Below are 24,084 nucleotides of genomic sequence, written 5' to 3'. Positions count from 1 at the left end.
GCCTTTGTATTTATTTTTAGTTTGGGCCTAATGCAGTGTCCTGAGTTTACAACCCTTTTGAAATGTCTGGTTTGCGACTGATTTGACAGGTCAAGGTCAGGTGGTTCCTTCATAGGGAAAAATCCATTGTTACTTCCAGTTTGGCTAGTTAAAAGCTATTTGGAATCCAGACTGAAAAGCAGTGTGTTTCCATCTCTCTCCCTGGTATGAGAAATTTAGCTCTTGGTGGCTGGCTAGCTAGTAACTGAGGCAAGAAGTGCCCCATCTTTTGAAGTGTGCTGAAAGTACCAGGTTCGGAAGGCCTTAGCGTTTTCAACTCACCACTCAAAGGAGTAAACCACAGAGGGTTTTGGAAAGTTGCAAGATCCAGCAACACATGAGAATACTTATTTTCTGTGCGAAACCTGTACTGTGTACTGCTTTTTGTTCTTTTTCATTTGTTACTGAAATTCATTCATTCAGCACAGACAACAGCGATTATATCGTGAGGTTAAGCAGAGCAGTGAGAAATAAAATTCAGCGTCAGGTTTGTGGGAGGTGGGACTTGTAGCTGAAGGTTTCAGAACTGAAATAAACTGGAGTAAGAAAAGATTTGTAAAGAATCTATCTAATTCAGCCTTAAAAATATTTAATAACCCAGCCACCACTGTGTTCTGGGGAAGAGAATTCCAGAGACCAACAAACCTGTGTGTTTGTTCGGTTGGAATACATGGTTGTTTTTTCTTGCTTGTAATTGGTAAAAAGTAATTGCTAATTTTCTTTCCATGTGTTAAATAAACTTTGTTTGATAAAACTTCCCCAGTGGGTCGTTCGAATCAAACCCAGAGTGAAACATCTTATGATTGCCTGTGCCAAAATTCAAAGTACAAAATTTAGGCTAAGCTGACAGCATAAAACATCTTGAAGTTTCTGAGGTTTATTTGGCTTTTACCAGAATATAAAGGTTGGAGTTTATTATCAGTAGAAACAAGCCCCAGTGAACACGGTTCAGTCCTGGATACAACAATGAGCAGCATCCAATTTCTGTTATTATTCGTGAACTCGCTGGTGTCTCAGCAGGTTGGAGGAAAAAGTAAATCTCACTCCACAATCACTGCAGGTGAACGGCCTCTCCCGAGTGTGAACTCGCTGGTGTCTCACCAGACAGGACGATCGAGTGAATCCCTTCTCACACACTGCGCAGGTGAATGGTCTCTCTCCGGTGTGTATGCGCTGGTGTACAGTGAGTTGAGAGGATCGCTTGAACCCAGTCCCGCAGTCAGAGCACCGGAACGGTCTCTCGTCGGTGTGAACGCGCTGATGTGTCATCAGCTCACCAGAGCTTTTATAGCGTTTCTCACAGTCTGGACATTTGAAAGGTCTCTCATCAGAGTGACTGCGCTGGTGTTGCAGCAGGTTGGGTAAGTTAGCAAATTCCTTCCCACACATGGAGCAGGTGAACGGCCTCTCCCCGGTGTGACTGCGTCGATGAGTTTCCAACTCGAACGGATAATTGCACCTCTTCCCGCACACTCCACACTGGTAGGGTTGCTCCCCGGTGTGAGAGCGCTTGTGTCTTGACAGGCTGGACGATTGGCTGAAGCTACGTCCGCACACAGAACATGTGTACGACCTCTCCCCACTATGAAAGCTGCTTTTCCCTTCCATGTTCAAAATGCTATGATGTTGCGGTTAGGATAAATCAGTCACCTCTGTCAGGTCCTGATGAGATCTTCGGGCTTCCTTGTGATATTCCTCAAATATCCCTGCACAAAAATGGGGTTGTGTGAGAGAAATCACAAAAATACAAAGGCGGTTTGTGAAATTGAGCTGAATGAATGTAGCAATTTGTGGGGCCAGCACTGGGAAAAAGTGACCATGAAAACTGCTGGAATGTCACAAAAACTCAACTGGTTCACTCACATCCTTCAGTGAAGGGAACCTGCCAACCATTCTGGATCCCCACAAGACTCTGGCCTCCGTAGGAAGAGAGGGAAAACAATAGAGGGAGGGGAAGAGGAGAGTAAATTTAAATCTATGTAACTAAACCAGGACTTGATAGAGCCTCTCGTACCCTTAACCTCATGCACTTGGAAGGACCAGGGTAGCAAGTGTACATGAACACCATACCTCCAGGTTCTCTTCTAGTCGCACATTGTCCTGATTTGTCTAATGGTCAGTACTGGAAAAGTGTAATTTTTCTCTGCGGGTGGCATGGTGGTTAGCATTGCTGCCTCACAGCGCCAGGGACCCGGGTTCACTTCCTGGCCTGGATCACTGTCTGTGTGGACTCTGCATGTTCTCCCCATGTCTGCATGGGTTTCCTCTGGGCCCTCAAGATTCCTCCTACAGTCCTAAAGACATGCTGGTTCGGCATTGGCCATGCTAAGTTCATCCTCAGTGTAACCGAACAGGTGCCAGACTGAGGCAACTCAGGGATTTTCACAGTAACTTTATTGCAGTGTTAATGTAAGCCAACTTGTGACACTACTAAATAAATAAATGAATGGAATTTGAGACAAAAGCCATTGTCCGCAATCCCTGCTACACACTCCACTCCCTAATCACCCACTCCATCTCATGGCCTGATGACTGTCTGAAGTTAGCAAATGGAGACCCTTCAAAAGGCATTTGCACTTAGTTTTAGCTAATCTTGTTTGCAATTGGAGACAGGACACTGGGGACTGAAGAGCCGGAAATGGTCAAGAGTTTCAGGATTTTAGGTGTCCAGATCACTAACAACCTGTTCTGGTCCCTCCATGCTGTCACTATAGTTAAGAAAGCCTCAACTTTCTCAGGAGGCTAAGGAAATTCAGCATGTACACTACGGCTCTTGCCAACTTTTATAGATGCACCATAGAGATCATTAGTTGTATCACAGCTTGCTATGGCTCCTGCTCTGAAAAAACTGCAAAAAACTACAAAGGGTTGTGAATGTAGCCCAGTCCATCAGGCAAACGAGCCTCACATCCATTGACTCCGTCTACACTTCCTGCTGCCTCGTAAAAACAGTCAGCATAATCAAGGACCACGGACATATCCTTTTCCACCTTCTTCTGTCGGGAAAAAAAATTAAAAAGTCTGAGGTCACATACCAACTGACTCAAGAACAGCTTCTTCCGTTACTGCCTTTTGAATGGACTTACATTAAGTCGATCCTTTTCTACACTCTAGCTGTGACTGTAACACTATATTCTGCACCCTCTCCCTTGCTTCTCACCTATCTACTCTATGAACGGTATACTTTGTCTGTATAGCACTCAAGAAACAATACTTTTCACTGTATCCCAATACATGTAACAATAATAAATCAAATCAAATAATTTTTAAAAAGCTTGCTGATGGAGGAAGCTGCATCAAAGGCACTATAGAAATGTACTTGACCTGGACATGCACCACTGTTCCTTCATCCATGAAATAATCATATGAAATAGTAAATAAAATCCCATGAAATAAAAAAATTCAAAAACGCTTGCTGATTTAGAGTCAGGGAAATAGGCACAGTAACAGTAAGTTGACATTGTTAACTTGGGCACATGTTACTGTCCCTTCATCATCACGGGTGGGGGGATGGTAGAAATCCAGTAATTCCTTATTTAACATCAGCATCTTCTTCACTGTGCTTCAAGAAGCTCCATCAACATATATATAATTAGCCACTGAGGGAATTAACAGGGCATCTTATCTTGTTAATTTTTTAAAATTATCTATCCCCCTCGCTATAATGTTGGCCTTTATAGCGAGGGGGATAGAATATAAAAGCAGGGAGGTCTTGCTGCAACTGTACAGGATACTGGTGAGGCTGCAGCTGGAGTACTGTGTGCAGTTTTGGTTGCTGCACTTGCGCAAGAATATATTGGCTTTGGAGGGAGTGCAGAGGAGGTTCACTAGGCTGATACCGGAGATGAGGGGCTTGGCCAATGAAGAGAGGCTAAATAGACTGGATCTGTACTCGTTGGAGTTTAGAAGGATGAGGGGGGATCTCATGGAGACATATAAGATAATGAAGGGGATGGATAGGGTAGAAGTAGAGAGATTCTTCCTGCTTAGAAAGGATAGCAGGACTAGGGGACACAGCCTCAAGATAAGCGGGGGGGGGGGGGCGGTGCTGCAGTTTAGATCAGAGTTGCCACTTATTCTCAGGGGAACTAGCAGGTAAATATGTGGGGCTATGGGGATAGGGGACAGGTGGGATTGTGGTCGGTGCAGCCTCAATGGGCTGAATGGCCTCCTTCTGCACTGTAGGAATTCTATGATTCTATGATTCTATGAGGAGGAACTTCTTCACTCAAAGGGTGGTGAATCTCTGGAATTCTCTGCCCATTGAAGTGGTGGAGGCTACCTCGCTGAATATATTTAAGTCACGGGTAGATAGGTTTCTGATAGACGGGGAATTAAGGGTTATGGGGAGAAAGCGGGAAAGTGGAACTGATCCACTTCAGATCAGCCATGATCTTATTGAATGGCGGGGCAAGCTCGAGGGGCTAGATGGCCTACTCCTGCTCCTATTTCTTATGTTCTTAAATTCATTTGTGGGACATGGGCGTCCCTGGCTGGGTCCAGCATTTATTGCCCATCCCTAGTTGCCCCTCGGTGGGCAGTTGAGAGTCAACCACATTGCTGTGTGGCTCTGGAAATGACATGTAGGCCAGACCGGGTAAGGACAGCAGATTTCCTTCCTTAAAGAACATTAGTAAACCAGATCGGCGTTTCTGACAATCGACAATGGTTTCACGGTCATCAGTAGATTCTTAATTCCAGATATTTTTTATTGAATTCAAATTCCACCATCTGCCGTGGCGGATTCGAACCCGGGTCCCCAGAACATTAACTGAACTTCTGGATTAATAGTCTAGCTATAATGCCACTAAGGCATCACCTCCCAGTAAATGATACCCACAAGACCATTAAAATATCTATATATACATAAAATAGATTAAAACCTCCATAGAATTACCTGTTTCTGAAGATATTCTATCACTGAATGGACAATGTCTATTGAACAACCCCAATCTCCCTGAGAATCCACTGTCCCTGATAATCCCACATTGGAAATTAATGGGCCTGGCTACTCTCAAACAGCACTGGAGGTTAAACCAGAAACCTCTCCTCTATCTCTGGTCGGGGTCAAGCTGAAACAAGTAAAACTCACATAGGAAGCCAGGAAGCGACTTCTTCACCCAACCTCCCAACCCAATGCAAAACCAGCTCTTCTAAAAGATGAAGAAGTGACAGAGGGTCATCTAGATTTAAGAGGTTAGCTCTGTTCTCTCCCCACAGATGCTGTCAGACCTGCTTAGATTTCCCAGCATTTTCTGCTGCTTGTGTTTCTAGACTTGGTTCTGTGGGTAATCCCAAGAATAAAGTTTTTAAGGTTTCTAAATGTATTTATTAGTGTCGCAAGTAGGCTTACATTAACACTGCAATGAGGTTACTGTGAAAATCCTCTAGTTGCCACAATCCAGCACACCGAGGGAGAATTTAGCAGTGGCCGATGCACCTAACCAGCGCGTTTTTCGCGCTGTAGGAGGAACCCACAGCAACCTGGAGGTTACCCCCGCAGAAACGGGGAGAAAAGTGCGGACTCCGCACAGACAGTGACCTGAGCTGGGAATCGAACCCGGCTCTCCTGGTGCTGTGAGGCAACAGAGCTAACCACTGCGCTGCCCTCGATAAAACAATAGCACCCCCCTCAAACGCGGATGAGGGGCTAATCTGAAATGAAAAGATGCAATGCTGGAAATGCTCAGCAGTTCAGGCAGTGTTTGTGTACGAGAGAGACAGAGTAGAGTGAATGTATCAGCTCTCAGTCTGTAACCAACTCCTTCCACCCAGCCTCTTTCTGTTGCCCCCGCCCCAAGCTCGCGGCCCCTGTCTATTGTCCTCCCCTCGCTCGCGGCCCCTGTCTATTGTCCTCCCCTCGCTCGCGGCCCCTGTCTATTGTCCTCCCCTCGTTCGCGGATCCTGTCTATTGTCCTCCCCTCGCTCGCGGCTCCTGTCTATTGTCCTCCCCTCGCTCGCGGCCCCTGTCTATTGTCCTCCCCTCGTTCGCTGCTCCTGTCTATTGTCCTCCACTCGCTCGCGGCTCCTGTCTATTGTCCTCCCCTCGCTCGCGGCTCCTGTCTATTGTCCTCCCCTCGTTCGCGGCCCCTGTCTATTGTCCTCCCCTCGCTCGCGGCTCCTGTCTATTGTCCTCCCTCGCTCGCGGCCCCTGTCTATTGTCCTCCCCTCGCTCGCGGCTCCTGTCTATTGTCCTCCCCTCGCTCGCGGCTCCTGTCTATTGTCCTCCCCTCGCTCGCGGCCCCTGTCTATTGTTCCCCCCCGCTCGCGGCCCCTGTCTATTGTTCCCCCCCCCTACCCCCGCTCGCGGCCCCTGTCTATTGTTCCCCCCCGCTCGCGGCCCCTGTCTATTGTCCCCCCCCTACCCCCGCTCGCGGCTCCTGTCTATTGTCCTCCCCTCGCTCGCGGCTCCTGTCTATTGTCCCCCCCGCTCGCGGCCCCTGTCTATTGTCCTCCCCTCGTTCGCGGCTCCTGTCTATTGTCCCCCCCGCTCGCGGCCCCTGTCTATTGTCCCCCCCTACCCCCGCTCGCGGCCCCTGTCTATTGTTCCCCCCCGCTCGCGGCTCCTGTCTATTGTCCCCCCCGCTCGCGGCCCCTGTCTATTGTCCCCCCCCTACCCCCGCTCGCGGCCCCTGTCTATTGTTCCCCCCCGCTCGCGGCTCCTGTCTATTGTCCCCCCCGCTCGCGGCTCCTGTCTATTGTCCTCCCCTCGCTCGCGGCTCCTGTCTATTGTCCCCCCCCCCCCCCCCCCCCAAAGCGGCCGCTATGAGTACACATTCGCTCTCATTGCGCCTGCGCCCAGCCTCGAGCCTCACCGCTCACTCTCCTCGTCGGCCGCCTCTCCTGCGCATGCTCCGAGGGCAGTAGTCCTTCAGGTGGTCCGGGAGATGGGCGTCTTTGGAACCCACCATGGGCGAGATGAGTATGGCGGGTGGATGGGAGACTTCTAAACATGTTGTGTAAGACGGCAAACCTCCCAAAACGAGATTTTGGGTTGGCATTGAGCAGTGTCGCCATTCCCAGTTACACATACAGTTATATATGTGTATAGTTCTAGCTACATCCTAACACTACATTCTGCACTCTCTCCTTTCCTTCTCTATGAACGGTATGCTTTGTCTGTAGAACGCGCAAAAAACAATACTTTTCACTGTGCCCGTGACAATAATAAATCAGTGCAATGAGCTAGGGTCATCCTAAATGTTGGCTCTATTCTCTCTCCACAGATACTGTGGAGATTTTGCAGCATTGCCTGTTTTCATTCCAGCATCCACACTATTTTCATTTACCTTAAAAATTGCACCCCCGTTTTCAAATGTCTCCACGGTCCTGTCACTCCTTCGCTCCAGTCACACACGGCCTCTGATCACTCTCACTAATTTTTACTGATGCTCCACAGAAAGCATTCTCGCCGGATGTATCACAGCTTGGTATGGCTCCTGCTTTGCCCAAGACCACAAGAAGTTACAAAGGGTCGTAAACAAAGCCCAGTCTATCACACGCCCTTATAAAACCTCAGCAGTACATCCCTGCTTTTGTATTCTAGTCCTCTCAAAATTAATACTAACATTGCATTTGCCTTCCTAACTACCACGTGAACCTGCAAACAAAACCTTAAGAGAATTCTGAGCGAGGACCCTCAAGTCATCACTGTTTGTGGCTGTGACCAGTCATGAAACTGAAACTCCCTCCCGAAACTCCTCCATCTCTCACTAAAGACGTTTGTTGAAATCAGCTTCTCCAATCAAGCTTTTGACCAACCATCATAGATATTATCATCCTATGTGACTCGTGTCAGTTTTTCTCTTTTTGAAACTCCTCTGAAACATCTTGGGATGTTTTATTACATTAAATGTGTGATATAAATGTGTTTATTGGCATTCATTTTGTGCATAGTAAGATTCCACAAACAGCTATCAGATGACGAATCGATTAATGCAGTTTTTTTATGACGGTGTTAGTTAAAACAGAAATATTGGTGCCACACTATAGTAGGAGAACATCTGTGTGGAGAGTAAGTGGAATTATTGAGCTGTCCTGAGCTAAGAGTGGATCTGATTGAACTGTCGGGCATGCAGTGTACCTTGAAGAACCCGCTGATATAAAAGCAAAAGACTGCAAATGCTGGAACCTGAAAAAGCAGAAAATGCTGGAAAATCTCAGCAGATCTGAGAGACACAGTTATGAACATCCAGACTTGAAATATTGACTCTAGTCTCTCGCCACAGGTGCTGTTAGACCTGCTGAGATTTTTCCAGTATTTTTTGAGTTTGTTGTTAAGACCCTGCTGTCTGGGATCTTTTCTGTTAATTCACTGACTTACAGCTGAAGTTGTTCCTGAATCAGTCAAATAATTAACTTTGAATATCAATCCCTATTTAATCTTTGGAGCAAAATCTAAAATTTTACATCAGTTGTAAAAGAGAAAGAAAGTTCTTCTGTTGATTTGGAACCTTTCACTCCCTCAGAACATCCCAAAATGATTCACAGTCAAGGATGGATTTTGGATTTAATGTGATTTGATTTATTATTGTCACATGTATTGGGATACAGTGAAAAGTACTGTTTCTTGCACGCTATTCAGACAAAGCACACCTTTCATAGAGATGGAGAGTGCAGAATGGAGTGTTACAGTCAAAGCTAGGGTGTAGAGAAAGATCAACTTAACGAGAGGTAGGTCCACTCAAAAGTCTGATGGCAGCAGGGAAGAAGCTGTTCTTGAGTCGGTTGGTACTAGACTTGATATCTTTTTCCTTACGGAAGAAAGTGGAAGAATGTTGTCTGCTCTTCTGAGGCAGTGGGAAATACAGACAAAGTCAATGGCTGGGAAATTGGTTTGCATGATGGACTGGGCTACATTCACAATCTTTTGTCGTTTCTTGTGGTCTTGGACAGAGCAGGAGCCATACCAAGCTGTGATACAACTAGAAAGAACACTTTCTATGGTGCACCTGTAAAAGTTGGTAAGTGTGGTAGCTGGTATGCCAAATTTCCTTAGCCTTCTGAGAAAGTAGAGGCGTGGGAAGAATGAAGAGAGGCAGGATAAACTAAATGCAACCATTTTAAACAGAATTCAGGAACACAATGACCAGGGAGTGGATGTACACGAATCTCAAATCCATCAGGATAGATTGATCAAATTGCTTATAAAAATCTAATCATATCATAGAACCCTACAGTGCAGAAAGAGGCCCTTCGGCCTATCGAGTCTGCACCGAACACAATCCCACCCAGGCCCTACCCCCATATCCCTACATATTATACCCACTAATCTCTCGAACCTGTGCATCCCTGGACACTAAGGGGCAATTTCTTAGCATGGCTAATCAACCTAACCCACACATCTTTGGACTGTGGGAGGAAACCAGAGCACCCGGAGGAAACCCACACAGACACAAGGGGAATGTGCAAATTCCACACAGTGACCTGAACTGGGAATTGAACCCAGGACCCTGGAGCTGTGAAGCAGCAGTGCTAACCACTGTGCTACCGTGCTGCCATGGGGGCCTTGGTTTATTATTGGAGACATGGAATACAAAAGCAAGTTAGATATTGTGATTTACTGTTTATTCCTCAGCTGAAATGTGCAATTCTGAGCACCACACTTTGCGAAAGATGTCCAGGGCTTGGAGAGGGTGCAGGAAAAAATTCCCATAGTATCAGGGATGAGGGGTTTCAGTTCTGTGGAGAGAAGCCAGGATTGTTTTACCCCATGGCAGAGAAAGGAGTGATTTAATAAAGTTTTTTTTTAATATGTCAGTTTCTATTGACATTGGGAGGAATTAATTGTCTCCATTGGCAGGATGGTTGATGAGTCAGCAAGCTGAATGAATCCCTTCCCACACTCAGTGCAGATAAATGCTTTCTCTCCAGTAAAAGTATATTTATTAGTCACAAGTAAGGCTTACAGTAACATTGCAATGAAGTTACTGTGAAATTCCCCTAGTCGCCACACTCTGGCGCCTGTTCGGGTCAATGCACCTAACCGGTACGTCTTTTGGACTGTGGGAGGAAACCGGAGCACCCGGAGGAAACCCACACAGACACAGGGAGAACGTGCAAACTCCACACACACAGTGACCCAAGCTGGGAATTGAACCCTGTAACCATTGTGCCTCAGTTGATATCTCATTAGATCATTAGTGTCTTTGAAACTCTTCACAGACTGAGAACAATTAAATGGTTTCTTATCAGAATGAACAACTTGATAGGCAGCAAGGCTGGATACACAAGTGAATCTATTCCCACATATGGAGCATAGGAACAGCATCTCCCTGGTGTGAACTCATACATTGTTCAGATTGGACCTATTACAACAGGATTGGAAATGACAACAAAGGTAGGTTGTAGAGCAGCTTATTAAGATAAAGGTAGGACAAACTTATAGACATAGGGTAAATTTGAGACAGTGACTTACAGAACATGTTCGCAGCGCCAGGGACCCAGGTTTGATTCCCGGTTTGGGTCACTGTCTGTGTGGAGTTTGCACATTCTCCTCGCATCTGCATGCGTTTCCTCCGGGTGCTCCGGTTTCCTCCCACAGTCCGAAAGATGTGCTGGTTAGGTATCATTGGCCATGCTAAATTCTTCCTTAGTGTACCCAAAACAGGCGCCAGAGTGTGGCAACTAGGGGACTTTCACAGTAACTTCATTGCGGTGTTAATGTAAGCCTACTTGCGACTAATAAATAAACTTTAACTTTTAAGTTGAGCTCCATACTTCCAATGTGGTATCTGAACTTCCAATGTGGTATCCAAATGGGGAGTGAATTCAGAAATCAGAAGCAAAAAAGGACTTGAGAGTCCTAGTTCAAGATTCTTTTAAGGTTAACTTGCAGGTTCAGTTAGGAACTTGCAATGTTAGGATTCATTTTAAAAGGACCAGAATACAAGAGCAGAGATGTACTTCTGAGGCTCTAGTCAGACAACATTTGGAATATCGTGAGCAGTTTTGGGCTCCATGTCTAAGGAAGGACGTGCTGGCCTTGGAGAGCGTCCAGAGGAGATTCCCAAGAGTGATCCTGGGAATGAAAGGTTTGACATATGAGATGTGTTCGAGGACTCTGGGTCTGTACTCAGTGGAGTTTAGAAGAATGAGGGGGGATCTCATTGCAACACACAGAATACTGAAAGGACTGGATAGAGTGGATGTGGAGATGTTTCCTTTAGCGGGAGAGACTAGGATCTGAGGACACAGCCTCAGAGTAAAGGGGATGACCCTTTAGAACCAAGATTAAGAGGAATTGCTTCAGCCACAGAATGGTGAATCTGTGGAATTTATTCTCACAGAAGGCTATGATGGCCAGTTCATTGACAGGCAGAGCATGCTTGATGGGCTAAATGGCCTACTCTTAATTAAATGTTTTTCTTGTTCCTAGTATCTCAGGCAAAAGAATTGTGAACATTATCAGTGAACATGGGGAAGTTGGGTGGTAATCAGTTTAGTGGGAATAGGCTTGAGGGAGAAGGTGCGTCTCATGGACAAGACGGGCATGAGAGCAGATTGGGAAAAATTAGAGAAAGAAGGCCAATGGTATGTTGGCCTTCGTAGTGAGAGGATTTGAGTACAGGAGCAGGGATGTCCTGATGTTATCATACAGGGCCTTGGTGAGGCCACACTTGGAATACTGTGTGCAGTTTTGGTCTCCTAATCTGAGGAAGGACGTTCTTGTAAGAGGGAGTGCAGCGAAGGTTTATCAGGCTGATTCCTGGGATTGCAGGGCTAACATATAAACAGATAATGAATGGGTTAGGATTATACTTGATGGAATTCAGAAGAAGCTCATGAGCTCCTCATACTTGTCGTTGGAGGTGAGGATAGAGGAGACTGGGGAAAGGGAGAGGCCTTCAAAGGATCTAAAAGGTGTTAGAGATGTCAAAAGATTCAACACACTTTTAACATCTCGAACACCTTTCAAAGAACAATGCAGCATAGGAAACAGGCCCTTCGGCCCTCCAAGCCTGCGCCGCTCATTGGTCCAACTAGACCATTTGTTCGTATCCCTCCATTCCCAATCTGCTCATGTCACTATCCAGATAAGTCTTAAACAATCCCAGTGTGTCCACCTCCACCACCTTGCTTGGCAGTGCATTCCAGGCCCCCACCACCCTCTGTGTAAAATACGTCCCTCTGATATCTGAATTAAACCTCGCCCCCACCCCCCCTTGAACCTGTGACCCCTCATGTTTGTCACCTTTGACCTGGGAAAAAGCTTCCCACTGTTCACCCTATCCATACCCCTCATAATTTTATACACCTCTTTTTAGGTCTCCCCTCATTCTCCGCCTTTCCAGGGAGAACAGCCCCAGTCTACCCAATCTCTCCTCATAGCTCAGATCCTTTGTTTGACGCAAAGCTGGTTTGTTTGCCTTTTAACCAGAATGTTAACACACCACGGGATTTTAATTTATTAACATTAAGAAAAACAGACCCAAACGAACATGACTCAGTCCTGGGTGTGAGCAGAATTCAATCACTACAGTCATTTGTGAACTTGTTCGTGACTCAGTAGGTTGGATAGTCAAGTCGATCCCTCCCCACCCTTGGAGCAGATGAACAGCCTCACTCTAGTGTGAACTAGGTCAATACAGCACAGTCTATGACAAACATGGTTCCTTCTCAACTAGTCCCAATTGCCCACATTTGGCCCATGTCTCTCTAATCCTTTCAAATCGATGTACTCATCCAAATGCTTTTTAAATGTTGCTATTGTACCTGCCTCGACCACTTTCTCTGGCAGTTCGTTCCATATCTGCACCATCCTCTGCCTGAAGAAGTTGCCCCTCAAGTCTCTTTTCCCTCCCACTTTAAACCTATGCCCTCTAGTTTTCAATTCCCCTTCCCCGGGGAAAAGGCTATGCGCATTCATCCTATTTATGTCGCTCATAAATTTATACACCTCAATAAGGTCACCCTTCATTCTCCTACATTCCAAGGAATAAAGTCCTAGCCTGGCCAACTGCTCCCTAGAATCATAGAAAGCTACAGTGCAGAAAGAGGCCCTTCGGCCCATCGAGTCTGCACTGAACACAATCCCACCCAGGCCCTACCCCCACATCCCTACATATTATACCCACTAATCCCTCTAATCTGCACATCCCTGGACACTAAGGGGCAATTTCTTAGCATGGCCAATCAACCTAACCCGCACATCTTTGGACTGTGGGAGGAAACCGGAGCACCCGGAGGAAACCCACGCAGACACGAGGAGAATGTGCAAACTCCACACAGACAGTGACCCGTGCCGGGAATCGAACACAGGACCCTGGATCTGTGAAGCAGCAGTGCTAACCACTGTGCTACCGTGCCTGTAACTAAAGTTCCCTATAACTTGTTGGGGTGCATCAGCAAGTGGGATAAACAAGCAAAATCTATCCTGCGCTCACAGCAGCTAAATCGCCTCTCTCCAGTGTGAGTGCAGTGACGTGGAGTGCATTAGATGATCACTTGAACCCAGTGCTGCAGTGAGAGCACCTGAGTAGTTTGTAGTTACTGTGAACGTCTTGATGGGACATCAGTTCCCTGGAAATTTTACAGCACGTCCCACAGTCAGAGCATTTAAAAGACCTCTACTCAGTGTGAACTCGTTGGTGTCTCCGCATGTTGGATGAATGAGCAAATCCCTTCCCACACCTGGAGCAAACAAATGGCTTCTCGCCAGAGTGGATTCGCTGGTGCGTCAGTATGTGAGATAAACAAGTGAATCTCTTCCCACACTTGGAGCAGCTGAATGGCCTCTCCCCAGTGTGAACTCGCTGGTGTGCCTGCAACTGGGACGAAGTAGTGAACCCCTTCCCACACTCAGAGCAATTAAATGGCCTCTCCCCAGTGTGGGTGCGGCGGTGTATCAGCAGGTGGGACGTCCGAGCGAACCCCTTCCCGCACTCAGAGCAGGTGAACGGCCGCTCCCCAGTGTGAACCCGCTGGTGTGTTTGCAGGTAGAATGAGGTAGTGAAACCTTTCCCACACTCAGAGCAGGTGAACGGTCTCTCCCCAGTGTGACTGTGCTTGTGTACAGTGAGGTCAGACGATCGCCTGAACCCGGTGCCACAGTCAGGGCACCGGAACGGTCTCTCGTCAGTGTGGACACGTTGATGGGACATCAGTTCCCCGGAGCTTTTATAGCACTTCCCGCAGTCCGGGCATTTGAAAGGTTTCTCCCCAGAGTGAACTTGCTGGTGCGTCAACAGATTGGATGAGTGAGAAAATCTCTTCCCGCACTGGGAGCAGGTGAATGGTCTCTCCCCGGTGTGAACCCACCGGTGTCTCAACAGGGCAGATGATTGCCTGAACCCAGTGCCACACTGAGAGCACCTGTACGGTCTCTCATCAGTGTGAACGTGTTGATGGGACATCAGTTCCTGGGAACTTTTAAAGCATTTTCCACAATCTGGGCATTTAAAAGGTCTCTCGTCAGCGTGAACGCGCTGGTGTCTCTGCAGGTTGGAGGAGTGAGTGAATCCCTTCCCACACTTGGAGCAGGTGAACGGCCTCTCCCCAGTGTGAACCCGCTGGTGTTTAGTGAGGTCAGCTGACTGTTTGAACCCAGTCCCACAACGAGGGCAGCCGAATGGTCTCTCGTCAGTGTGAACGAGTTGATGGGACATCAGTTCCTGGAGGCTTTTAAAGCATTTCCCGCAGTCCGGGCATTTAAAAGGTCTCTCGTCAGTGTGAACTCGCTGGTGTCTCAGCAGGTTGGATGAGCGAGCGAATCCCTTCCCACACACAGAGCAGGGGAACAGCCTCTCTGCTGTGAGACTGCGCTGGTGCTTTAGTAGGTTCGATGAGGTAGTGAATCCCTTCCCGCACACAGGGCAGGTGAATGATCTCTCCCCACTATGATTGCCCCGATGAATTCCCACTTTGAATGGGTAAATCCCACAATCTCCACATTTCCACAGTTTCTTCTCGTTGTGACTGCATTTATGTGCTGACAGGCCAGATGATTGGCTGAAGTCTTGTCTACACATAGAACACGTGTCAAGTTTCTCTCCACTGCTAACGGTGCTTTTTCCGTCCATGTTCCAAAATCGAATGATATTCCGGTTACAATAAATTGGCTGACTCCCGTCAGGTCCTGATGAGAATGTTTTGTTTGAGTTTCCCAACTGCAAATCCTCACTTTCTAACATGCTGTGAAATTAATTTAAAACAGAAAATAGGGAGTGAAAGAAAACCCACAAAAAACACAATGATAGATAGTGAAATTGAACTAAATGAATTAACCTGGTAATTACTGGGGCCAGGAAAAAGTAACAATGAAAGTTACCACATAGTCATAGGAGCATAAGTGGTTCACTGCTTCACCGGGGCAGCACAATGGCACTGCTGCCTCACAGTGCCAGAACCAGGTTTAATTCCAGCCTCGGGCCACTGTCTGTGTGGAGTTTGCACATTCTCCCCATGTCTGCTTGAGTTTGCTCCAGATGCACTCATTTTCTCCCACAGTCCAAAGATGTGCAGGTTAGGTTGATTGGCCATGCTAAATTGACCCTAGTGTCAGAGGAATTAACAGGATAAATATGTGGGATTACGGGAATAGGATCTGGGTGAGACTGTGGTCAGTGCAGACTCGATGGGCCTAATGGCCTCTTACTGCACTGTAGGGATTCTACGATTCTATTCTATGATTGCAGTGTTAATATACTTGTGACACGGATAATACACTTAAAAACTTAAACTTAAAAAAAATTGATGTCCTTGAGGGAAGGGAACCTGCCACTCAGTCCGGACGTACACAAGACTCTGTAAACAAGGGGAGCAGATTGAGAGAGATGGGAAAAGAAGGGGTGTGAAGGAAAAGGATTTTTTATATACAAAACTCAAGAAGAACTTTGACTGAATCTCAACAAACTTTCACCAATCTCGAACGACCAGGGTAGCAGGTGTCTGAGAACATCAAGTTCCCTTCCAGGTCAGACATCCCCGTGACTTAACTAAAAGCAAAACACTGCAGATGCTGGAGATCTGAAATAAAAACAGACACACAGGAAGCATCAGTTAGCAGAGTTAAAATACGATCGTTATCACTCACCTGATGAAGGAGTGGCACTCCAAAAGCTCTGGTCGCAGATAAACCTGTTGGACTTTACCTGGTGTTGTGAGACCTCTTACTGTGCCCACCCCAGTCCAACACCAACATCTCCACCTCATGCCCATTTTTAGAGGTAGAGGGAACTGACAATGACAGAGGGGAGATCAGGGAGGGCAGAGGTGAACAGAGCAGTGGATGGACGTGGTTTCAGATCCACAGTGAAAGAGTCAGACCAGCTCCCGAGACATGGAACCTCTCCCAGGTGACAGAGCACAGCACTAGAAAACTGTTACCTATAGAGGAATGGTCACAAATACTCACCTCTGAAACATTTCCAGTTCATGATATTGCATATAACGCCCTGGGGATTTAATTGCTCCAGTGGGAGTTTATGAAGCCTCCTCTCCCATTCTGCTGCCTCCAGTTCCTCACCACTGACCATCTCTGTCTCTCCCTCCAGCTCCAGAGGCAACCCATACCGCGCATGCTCTAGTTAGAGCCCGCATAGTCCATACTCAGGCTGGAGCCCACAAAGCGCATGCGCATATCACTGCCCGATCCGAGCGGTAGCTGCTGCGACCAATCGGTATGAGCGAGGAGCGGGGCCTGGAGGGAGCACGGCGGGGCGCGGCTTGTCCTCCCGCCAATGGGAGTGAACGCAGGGGCGGGACTGGAGGACCGAGCTGGTGCGGCTGGTCCTCCAGCCAATGGCAGTGAATGAAGGGGCGGGACTGAAGGACCGAGCAGGTGCGGCTGGTCCTTCAGCCAATGGGGGACAATGAAGGGTGGGGCCGGGCGGTGAGTGAAGCATGCGCAGTGCGGGCGGTGGGGTGGGCAGACGGGTCCACAATGGGGAAAGTGGGGGGATGAAGGGACTGGATTCGGGAACATGTTGTGTAAGCCGGGAATTAATTGAGCCCTTCCCCCCCCCCGCGAGCGGGGCCGCAGCTCCCAGATCAATGGAGAGCCGCTTTGTATCAGGTTGGTCCTAGGTTATATACAGGTTGCTTGCTGGTCTCCAGAGTCGCTTCTTTATCATTGAATCATTGTAATAGAGACTGAGGCCATTCAGCTCATCCTGCCTGTGCTAGCTGTCTGCAAGAGCAAACCAGCTCCTCTCAGACTGAGACCATTCAGCCCGTCCTGCCTGTGCTAGCTCTCTCTGCAAGAGCACATTAGCACTTCCCACTCCCCCTGCCTTTCCACAGACAGGACCAGCAACAAATACTCCCCACCCAAGGTTGCCTGTGGAGAAGATGTTGGATCTTGAACTGCTGCAGTCCGTGTGGTAAAGGTGCTCCCAGAACGCTGTTAGATAGGGAAATATTGGTTATTCACCCAGTGATGATGAAGGAGCAGCAATATATCTCCAAACCAGCAATAGCAATTTGTACTCACGTAGCACCTTTCATGTAAAGGAACATTCTGAATTGTTTTGTAGGTGTGTGATCAAGCAGTGTTTCACAGGAGATATATGAGGGCCAAAAGTTTGCTCAAAGAGTAGGATTTATGGAGTAGCTTAAAGGAGGAAAGGAAGATAGTGCAGATGAGAGGTTCAGGGAGGAAATTCCAAAATTTATGGCCTTAGCTTGACACCAAACATGGAGCAATTAAAATTGGGAACACTCAGAAAGACAGAATGAGAGGAGTGCAGAGACCTTGGAGGTAGTGAGGCTGCAGGAGATTGCAGAGACCGAGACAAGAACATAGAAACTAGAAGCAGGAGTAGGTCATTCGGCCCTTTGAGCCTGCTCTGCCATTTATTCTGATCATGGCTGATCATCGAATTCAGTTTCCCGATTCCCCCTCCCCTCCCCCATATCCTTTGATCCCTTTAGCCCTTCGAGCTCTATCTCATTTCTTCTTGAAATCACACAACATTTTGGCCTCAACTACTTTCTGTGGCAGTGAATTCCAGACATTCACCACCCTCTGGGTGAAGAAATTTCTTTTTGCCTCAGTTCTTAAAAGTTTACCCCTTTATCCTCAAACTATGATCCCCAGTTCTGGACTCTTTTCTCCCCCCTGCCCCCAGTTAGGAACAATCTTTTTGAATCTACACTGTCTAACCCTGTTAGAATTTAGATCCCCTTTCATTCTTCACTCCAGTGAATATACCCTGAACCAACTTGGTCTCTCCTCATGTGACAGACCTGCCATCCCAGGAAACAGGCTGGTAAACCTTCACTGTACTCCCTCTATAGCAAGGACATCCTTCCTCAGATAAGAACACTAAAACTGCACACAATACTCCAGGTGTGGCCTCACCAATGCCATATACAACTGCAGGAAAACATCCCTATCGCTATGGAATCCCTACAGTACAGAAGGAGGCCATTCAGTCCATCGAGTCTGTATCAACCACAATCCCACCCAAGCCCCAATCCCATAATCCCATACACTTACCCTGCTAATCCCCCTGACACTAGGGTCAAGTTAGCATGGCCAATCCACTTAACCCGCTCATCTTTGGACTATGGGAGGAAATCGGAGCATCCAGAGGAAACCCATCCAGACACAACGGGAGCATGCAAGCCCCACACAGACAGTGACCCGAGGCTGGAATTGAACCCAGGTTCCTGGCACTGTGAGGCAGCGGTGCTAACCACTGTACCACCATGTTGCTCATTCCACACAGTCGCCACCCTCTTGAATGAAAATAATGCCCCTCTGGACTGTTTTGCATCTCTCCCTCTCTGACGTATAGTTTTAGACTCCCCTACCTTTGGGAAAAGATATTGACTATCTAGCTGATCTGTGCCCCTCATTGGTTTACGGACCTCTATAAGATCACCCCTCAGCCACCTTTGCTTCAGGGAAACAATTCCCGGGCATTGGTGAGGCCGCAGCTGGAGTACTGTGTGCAGTTTTGGGCGCCGCACCTGCGCAAAGATATTTTGGCCTTGGAGGGAGTGCAGGGGAGGTTTACGAGGCTGATACCGGAGTTGAGGGGGTTGAGCTATGAGGAGAGGCTGAATGAACTAGGCTTGTACTCGTTGGAGTTTAGAAGAATGAGGGGAGATCTCATTGAGACGTATAAGATGATGAATGGGATGGATAGGATAGAGGTGGAGAGACTCTTCCCGCTCAAAAAAGACAGTAGGACTAGGGGGCACAGCCTCAAGATAAAGGGGGGGCGTTTTAGAACGGAGTTGAGGAGGAACTTCTTCACTCAAAGGGTGGTGAATCCCTGGAATTCTCTGCCCGTTGAAGTGGTGGAGGCTGCCTCGCTAAATATTTTCAAGAAGCGGATTGATGGGTTTTTGATAAGAGAGGGGATTAAGGGTTATGGGGAGAGGGCCGGAAAGTGGAACTGAGCCACGACAGATCAGCCATGATCTTATTGAATGGCGGGGCAGGCTCGAAGGGCCGGATGGCCTACTCCTGCTCCTATTTCTTATGTTCTTATGTTCTCCTCAAACCATCAAGTCCCAGTAGCATCCTAGTAAATCTTTTCCGTGGTCTTTTGTAGTGTGATAATATCCTTAATAGTCAAGTTGCCAATTCAATTCCACTCTTTCACTCCTTTTTTTTCCTGTCTTCAGTCAATTTCACAGGAGATTAGATGTCGGGAAACTGAAACCCAGCATCACCTCAGAATTTTACAGAGTCGCCTAGTGCATCCTCGGATTTTGAACATGAGAGGGGGGAAAAAAAACACCATTCATAGTGGAGAAAAACTGTGCGTGTGTCATGCCTGTGGATGAGACTTCAGCCAGTCGACTATTCTGTCAGGACGAACGCAGTTGCAGCAGGGAGAAAAGTTGGAAAGCTGTGGACTGTGGGAAGGGACGCAATTACCCATCGACGTGGAAATTTAATTGTGACACTTGCTCTGATTGTGGGAAGACATTCGCTGTTTCATCTCGCCTGTTGGCACACCAATGAGTTCATACTTGGGAGAGGTCATTCAGCTGCTCTGAGCGCAGATACGAATTTGCCCACTCGTCCAACCTTCTGAGACACCAGTGGGTTCAAACTGGGGATAGACCTCATAAATAGCCAGACTCTGGAAAGTGGTTCTGGGGAACTGGTGTCACATCAAGGTGTTCACACTGACATGACACCACCGTCCAGGTGCTCTGACTGCAGGACTGCGTTCGGCCGATCTTCCAACCTCGCTGGACGTTCTTGTAACCACGCCAGGGAAAGGCCGTTCACCTGCGCTGAGTGTGGGAAGGGATACATTACCTCTTCCTACCTGCTGACACACCAGTGCATCCACACTGGGGAGAAGCCATTCACCTGCTCCGAGTGCGGGAAGGGATTCACTCAGTCATCCCACCTGCAGACACACCAGCGAGTTCACACCGGGGAGAGGCCGTTCACCTGCGCCAAGTGTGGGAAGGGATTCACTCAGTCGTCCAACCTGCTGACCCACCAGCGCATCCACACAGGGGATAAACCCTTCACCTGCTCCGTGTGTGGGAAGGGGTTTATTTGTACGTCCTACTTGCTGAGACACCAGCGGGTTCACACCGGGGAGAGACCCTTCACCTGCTCCCAGTGCGGGAAGGGGTTCACCCACTCGCACAACCTGCAGAGACACCAGCGGGTTCACACCGGGGAGAGGCCGTTCGCCTGCTCAGACTGCGGGAAGGGCTTCACCCAGCGATGTGGCTTCCTGGGGCACCGGCGAGTTCACAGCGGGGGGAGAGTGTTCACCTGCGTCGAGTGTGGAAAGGGATTCGGTACCTCGTCCCAGCTGCTGACGCACCGGCGCACTCACACCGGGGAGAGGCCGTTCAGCTGCTGCAGGTGCGGGAAGGGATTCACTTGTTCCTCTCACCTGCAGACCCACCAGCGGATTCACACCGGGGAGAGGCCTTTCATTTGCCCCAGCTGCGGGAAGGGATTTGCCCACTCGTCCAACCTGCGGAGGCACCAGCGGGTTCACACTGGAGAGAGGCCTTTTAAATGCCCAGACTGTGGGAAGTGCTATAAAAGTCCTGAGGAACTGACGTCCCATCAACGCGTCCACACCGACGAGAGACCGTTCCGGTGCTCTGACTGCGGGACGGGGTTCAGGCGATCGTCTGACCTCACGGTGCATCAGCGCAGTCACACTCGGGAGAGGCCGTTCACCTGCGCTGAGTGTGGGAAGGGATACATTACCTCTTCCTACCTGCTGACACACCAGTGCATCCACACCGGGGAGAAGCCATTCGCCTGCTCCGAGTGCGGGAAGGGATTCACTCAGTCATCCCACCTGCAGACGCACCAGAGAGTTCACACCGGGGAGAGGCCGTTCACCTGCGCCAAGTGTGGGAAGGGATTCACTCAGTCGTCCAACCTGCTGACCCACCAGCGCATCCACACGGGGGATAAACCCTTCACCTGCTCCGTGTGTGGGAAGGGGTTTATTTGTACGTCCTACTTGCTGAGACACCAGCGGGTTCACACCGGGGAGAGACCCTTCACCTGCTCCCAGTGCGGGAAGGGGTTCACCCACTCGCACAACCTGCAGAGACACCAGCGGGTTCACACCGGGGAGAGGCCGTTCGCCTGCTCAGACTGCGGGAAGGGCTTCACCCAGCGATGTGGCTTCCTGGGGCACCGGCGAGTTCACAGCGGGGGGAGAGTGTTCACCTGCGTCGAGTGTGGAAAGGGATTCGGTACCTCGTCCCAGCTGCTGACGCACCGGCGCACTCACACCGGGGAGAGGCCGTTCAGCTGCTGCAGGTGCGGGAAGGGATTCACTTGTTCCTCTCACCTGCAGACCCACCAGCGGATTCACACCGGGGAGAGGCCATTCATTTGCCCCAGCTGCGGGAAGGGATTTGCCCACTCGTCCAACCTGCGGAGGCACCAGCGGGTTCACACTGGAGAGAGACCTTTTAAATGCCCAGACTGTGAGAAGTGCTATAAAAGTCCTGAGGAACTGATGTCCCATCAACGCGTCCACACCGACGAGAGACCGTTCCGGTGCTCTGACTGCGGGACGGGGTTCAGACGATCGTCTGACCTCACAGTGCACCAGCGCAGTCACACTCGGGAGAGGCCGTTCAGCTGCTCCGAGTGTGGGAAGGGATACGCTACCTCCTCCTACCTGCTGATACACCAGCGGGTCCACACCGGGGAGAGGCCGTTCGTGTGCTCCGTGTGCGGGAAGGGATTCGCTCAGTCGTCCCACCTGCTCACCCACAAGCACGTCCACACCGGGGAGAGGCCGTTCACCTGCTCCGAGTGCGGGAAGGGATTCACTCAGTCGTCCAACCTGCTGACCCACCAGCGCACGCACGCTGGAGAGGGGGTCTCCGTTGCTTTGAGTTTGAGCAGAGAGTCAAACAGACATGCACCAGCCTGAGACAGCAGTGATATCACACTGGGGGAGGGTCAGAATTCACTGTCAGACAGTTTGCTGTTGGGCGTTCATTCACTTGCTCCGAGTGCAGAAATGATGACTGGATCAGCTGGGGGAAGAGCTGTGCGGGTCATGTGAATGTGAGGTTGGATTCATTAATACATCCAATCTCTGGACACAACCGGCGAGTTTGCACAGGACTGGGACAGTTCACCTGGGAAAGAATTTACTCAGTCTTTTAAACCTCTGACTCATGCTGCATTTAAAGTTATTTATTAGTGTCACCTGACATTAACACTGCAATGAAGTTACTGTGAAAACCCCCCAGTCGCTACACTCTGGTGCCTGTTTTGGGTACACTGAGGGAGAATTTAACCGCGCGTAACTGTAGAATCATACGACACAGAAGAGGCCCTCCGGCACATTGAGTCAGCACCGACACATTAGAAACTCCTGACCTCCCACCTAATCCCGTTTACCAGCATTTAGCCCTGAATGTTATGTCGTGCCAAGTGCTTATCCAGATGCTTCTTAAAGCCTGTCGGGCAATTAGCCTCTTCCACCCTCTGCATCCCAGACTGTCACCCCCCTCCGGGCAGAAAGGTTTTCCGACAAGAATTTCGCGCGGCCAATGCACCCGACCCAGCACATTTTACAGACTGCGGGAGCACCCGGAGGAAACCCACGCAAGCACGCGGAGAACGTGCAGACTCCGGTGACCCAAACCCGGGTCCCTGGCGCAGTGAGGCAGCAGTGCCAACCACTGTGCGAGTGAGTGTGCTGTGCATGCATCGAGGGTGTCTGTTTGCGTAAAAGGATTTTTATCATTGTCACAACTGTAAAAATGTCAATTACAAAATAGAGAGCGCAGCTGTTCAGCTGTTTCCTGTGTGGAAACTCATTTCCTGAAGACCGATATCACACTCATCCGAGATCCTGGAATTCATTTCAAATTGTTACACAGCATTGCTTCTTAAAAATTAAAATACTTTAGTGTTTTTACAGAATTAACTTTTTTATTCATTCGTGGGACATTAGTGTTGCTGGCTGGCCATCATTTATTGCCCATCCCTAGTTGCCCTTGAGCTGATTGGCTTGCTGGACTATTGTGGAGGGCATTTGAGAGTCTAGCACATTGCTGTGGCTCTGGAGTCACATGTAGGCCAGAGCAGATAAGGATGGCAAATTTCCTTCCCTAAAGGGACATTAGTGAACCAGATGGCGTTTTTCCGACAATGGTTTCACCGTCATCAGTAGATTCTTAATTCTACATTTTATTTTATTGCATTCAAATTCCACCATCTGCCGTGGTGGGATTCGAACCTGGGTCCCCAGAACATTAGCTGAGTTTCTGGATTAAAAGTCTGGCGCTAATACCACTAAGCCATCATTTAAGAGTCAACCACATTGCTGTGTGGCTCTGGAGTCACATGTAGGCCAGACGGGCTAAGGGCGGCAGATTTCCTTCCCTAAAGGTACATTAGTGAAGCAGATGGGTTTTTCCTGACAAGTGACAATAGTTTCACCGTCTTCAGTAGATTCTTAATTCCAGATTTTTTTTATTATTCAATTCACATTCCACTATTTGCTGTGGTGGGATTCGAACCCGGGTCCCCAGAACGTTAGCTGAGTTTCTGTATTAATAGGCTAGTGCTAATACCACTGGGCCATCGCCTCCCCCCCCACTTCCCTGCCACTTACAGGAGGA

The 24,084-nt window shown here is 48.7% G+C and overlaps 2 protein-coding genes across 3 annotated transcripts in view; one reads left to right on the top strand and one right to left on the bottom strand.

Annotated features, from left to right (window-relative positions):
• The window catches only part of LOC145363530 (uncharacterized), a 97,967-nt gene extending 82,809 nt beyond the window's left edge, over positions 1-15,158 (bottom strand). The window contains 2 exon segments of the mRNA XM_080218719.1: positions 1,042-1,672; positions 13,486-15,158. Coding sequence (XP_080074845.1) covers positions 1,042-1,672; positions 13,486-15,059 — 2,205 coding nt within the window. The 5' untranslated portion in view covers positions 15,060-15,158.
• LOC145363622 (uncharacterized) overlaps positions 1-24,084 on the top strand; it is a 115,526-nt gene that overhangs the window by 35,723 nt on the left and 55,719 nt on the right. The window contains exons 1-2 of one of the 2 annotated variants that reach the window (XM_080218805.1): positions 16,975-17,053; positions 19,618-23,691. In XM_080218805.1, the coding sequence (XP_080074931.1) occupies positions 20,133-22,379 (2,247 nt within the window). In that variant the 5' untranslated portion in view covers positions 16,975-17,053; positions 19,618-20,132 and the 3' untranslated portion in view covers positions 22,380-23,691. Of the gene's footprint in view, positions 1-16,974; positions 17,054-19,617; positions 23,692-24,084 lie in introns of those variants that run through there. The other variant, XM_080218806.1, reaches the window with a different exon arrangement.

Source organism: Carcharhinus amblyrhynchos, unplaced genomic scaffold (assembly GCF_965287045.1).
Source record: "Carcharhinus amblyrhynchos unplaced genomic scaffold, sCarAmb.v2.hapA scaffold_39, whole genome shotgun sequence".
NCBI classification, from domain to species: Eukaryota; Metazoa; Chordata; class Chondrichthyes; order Carcharhiniformes; family Carcharhinidae; genus Carcharhinus; species Carcharhinus amblyrhynchos.
This window is presented reverse-complemented; position numbering and strand designations above follow the sequence as displayed.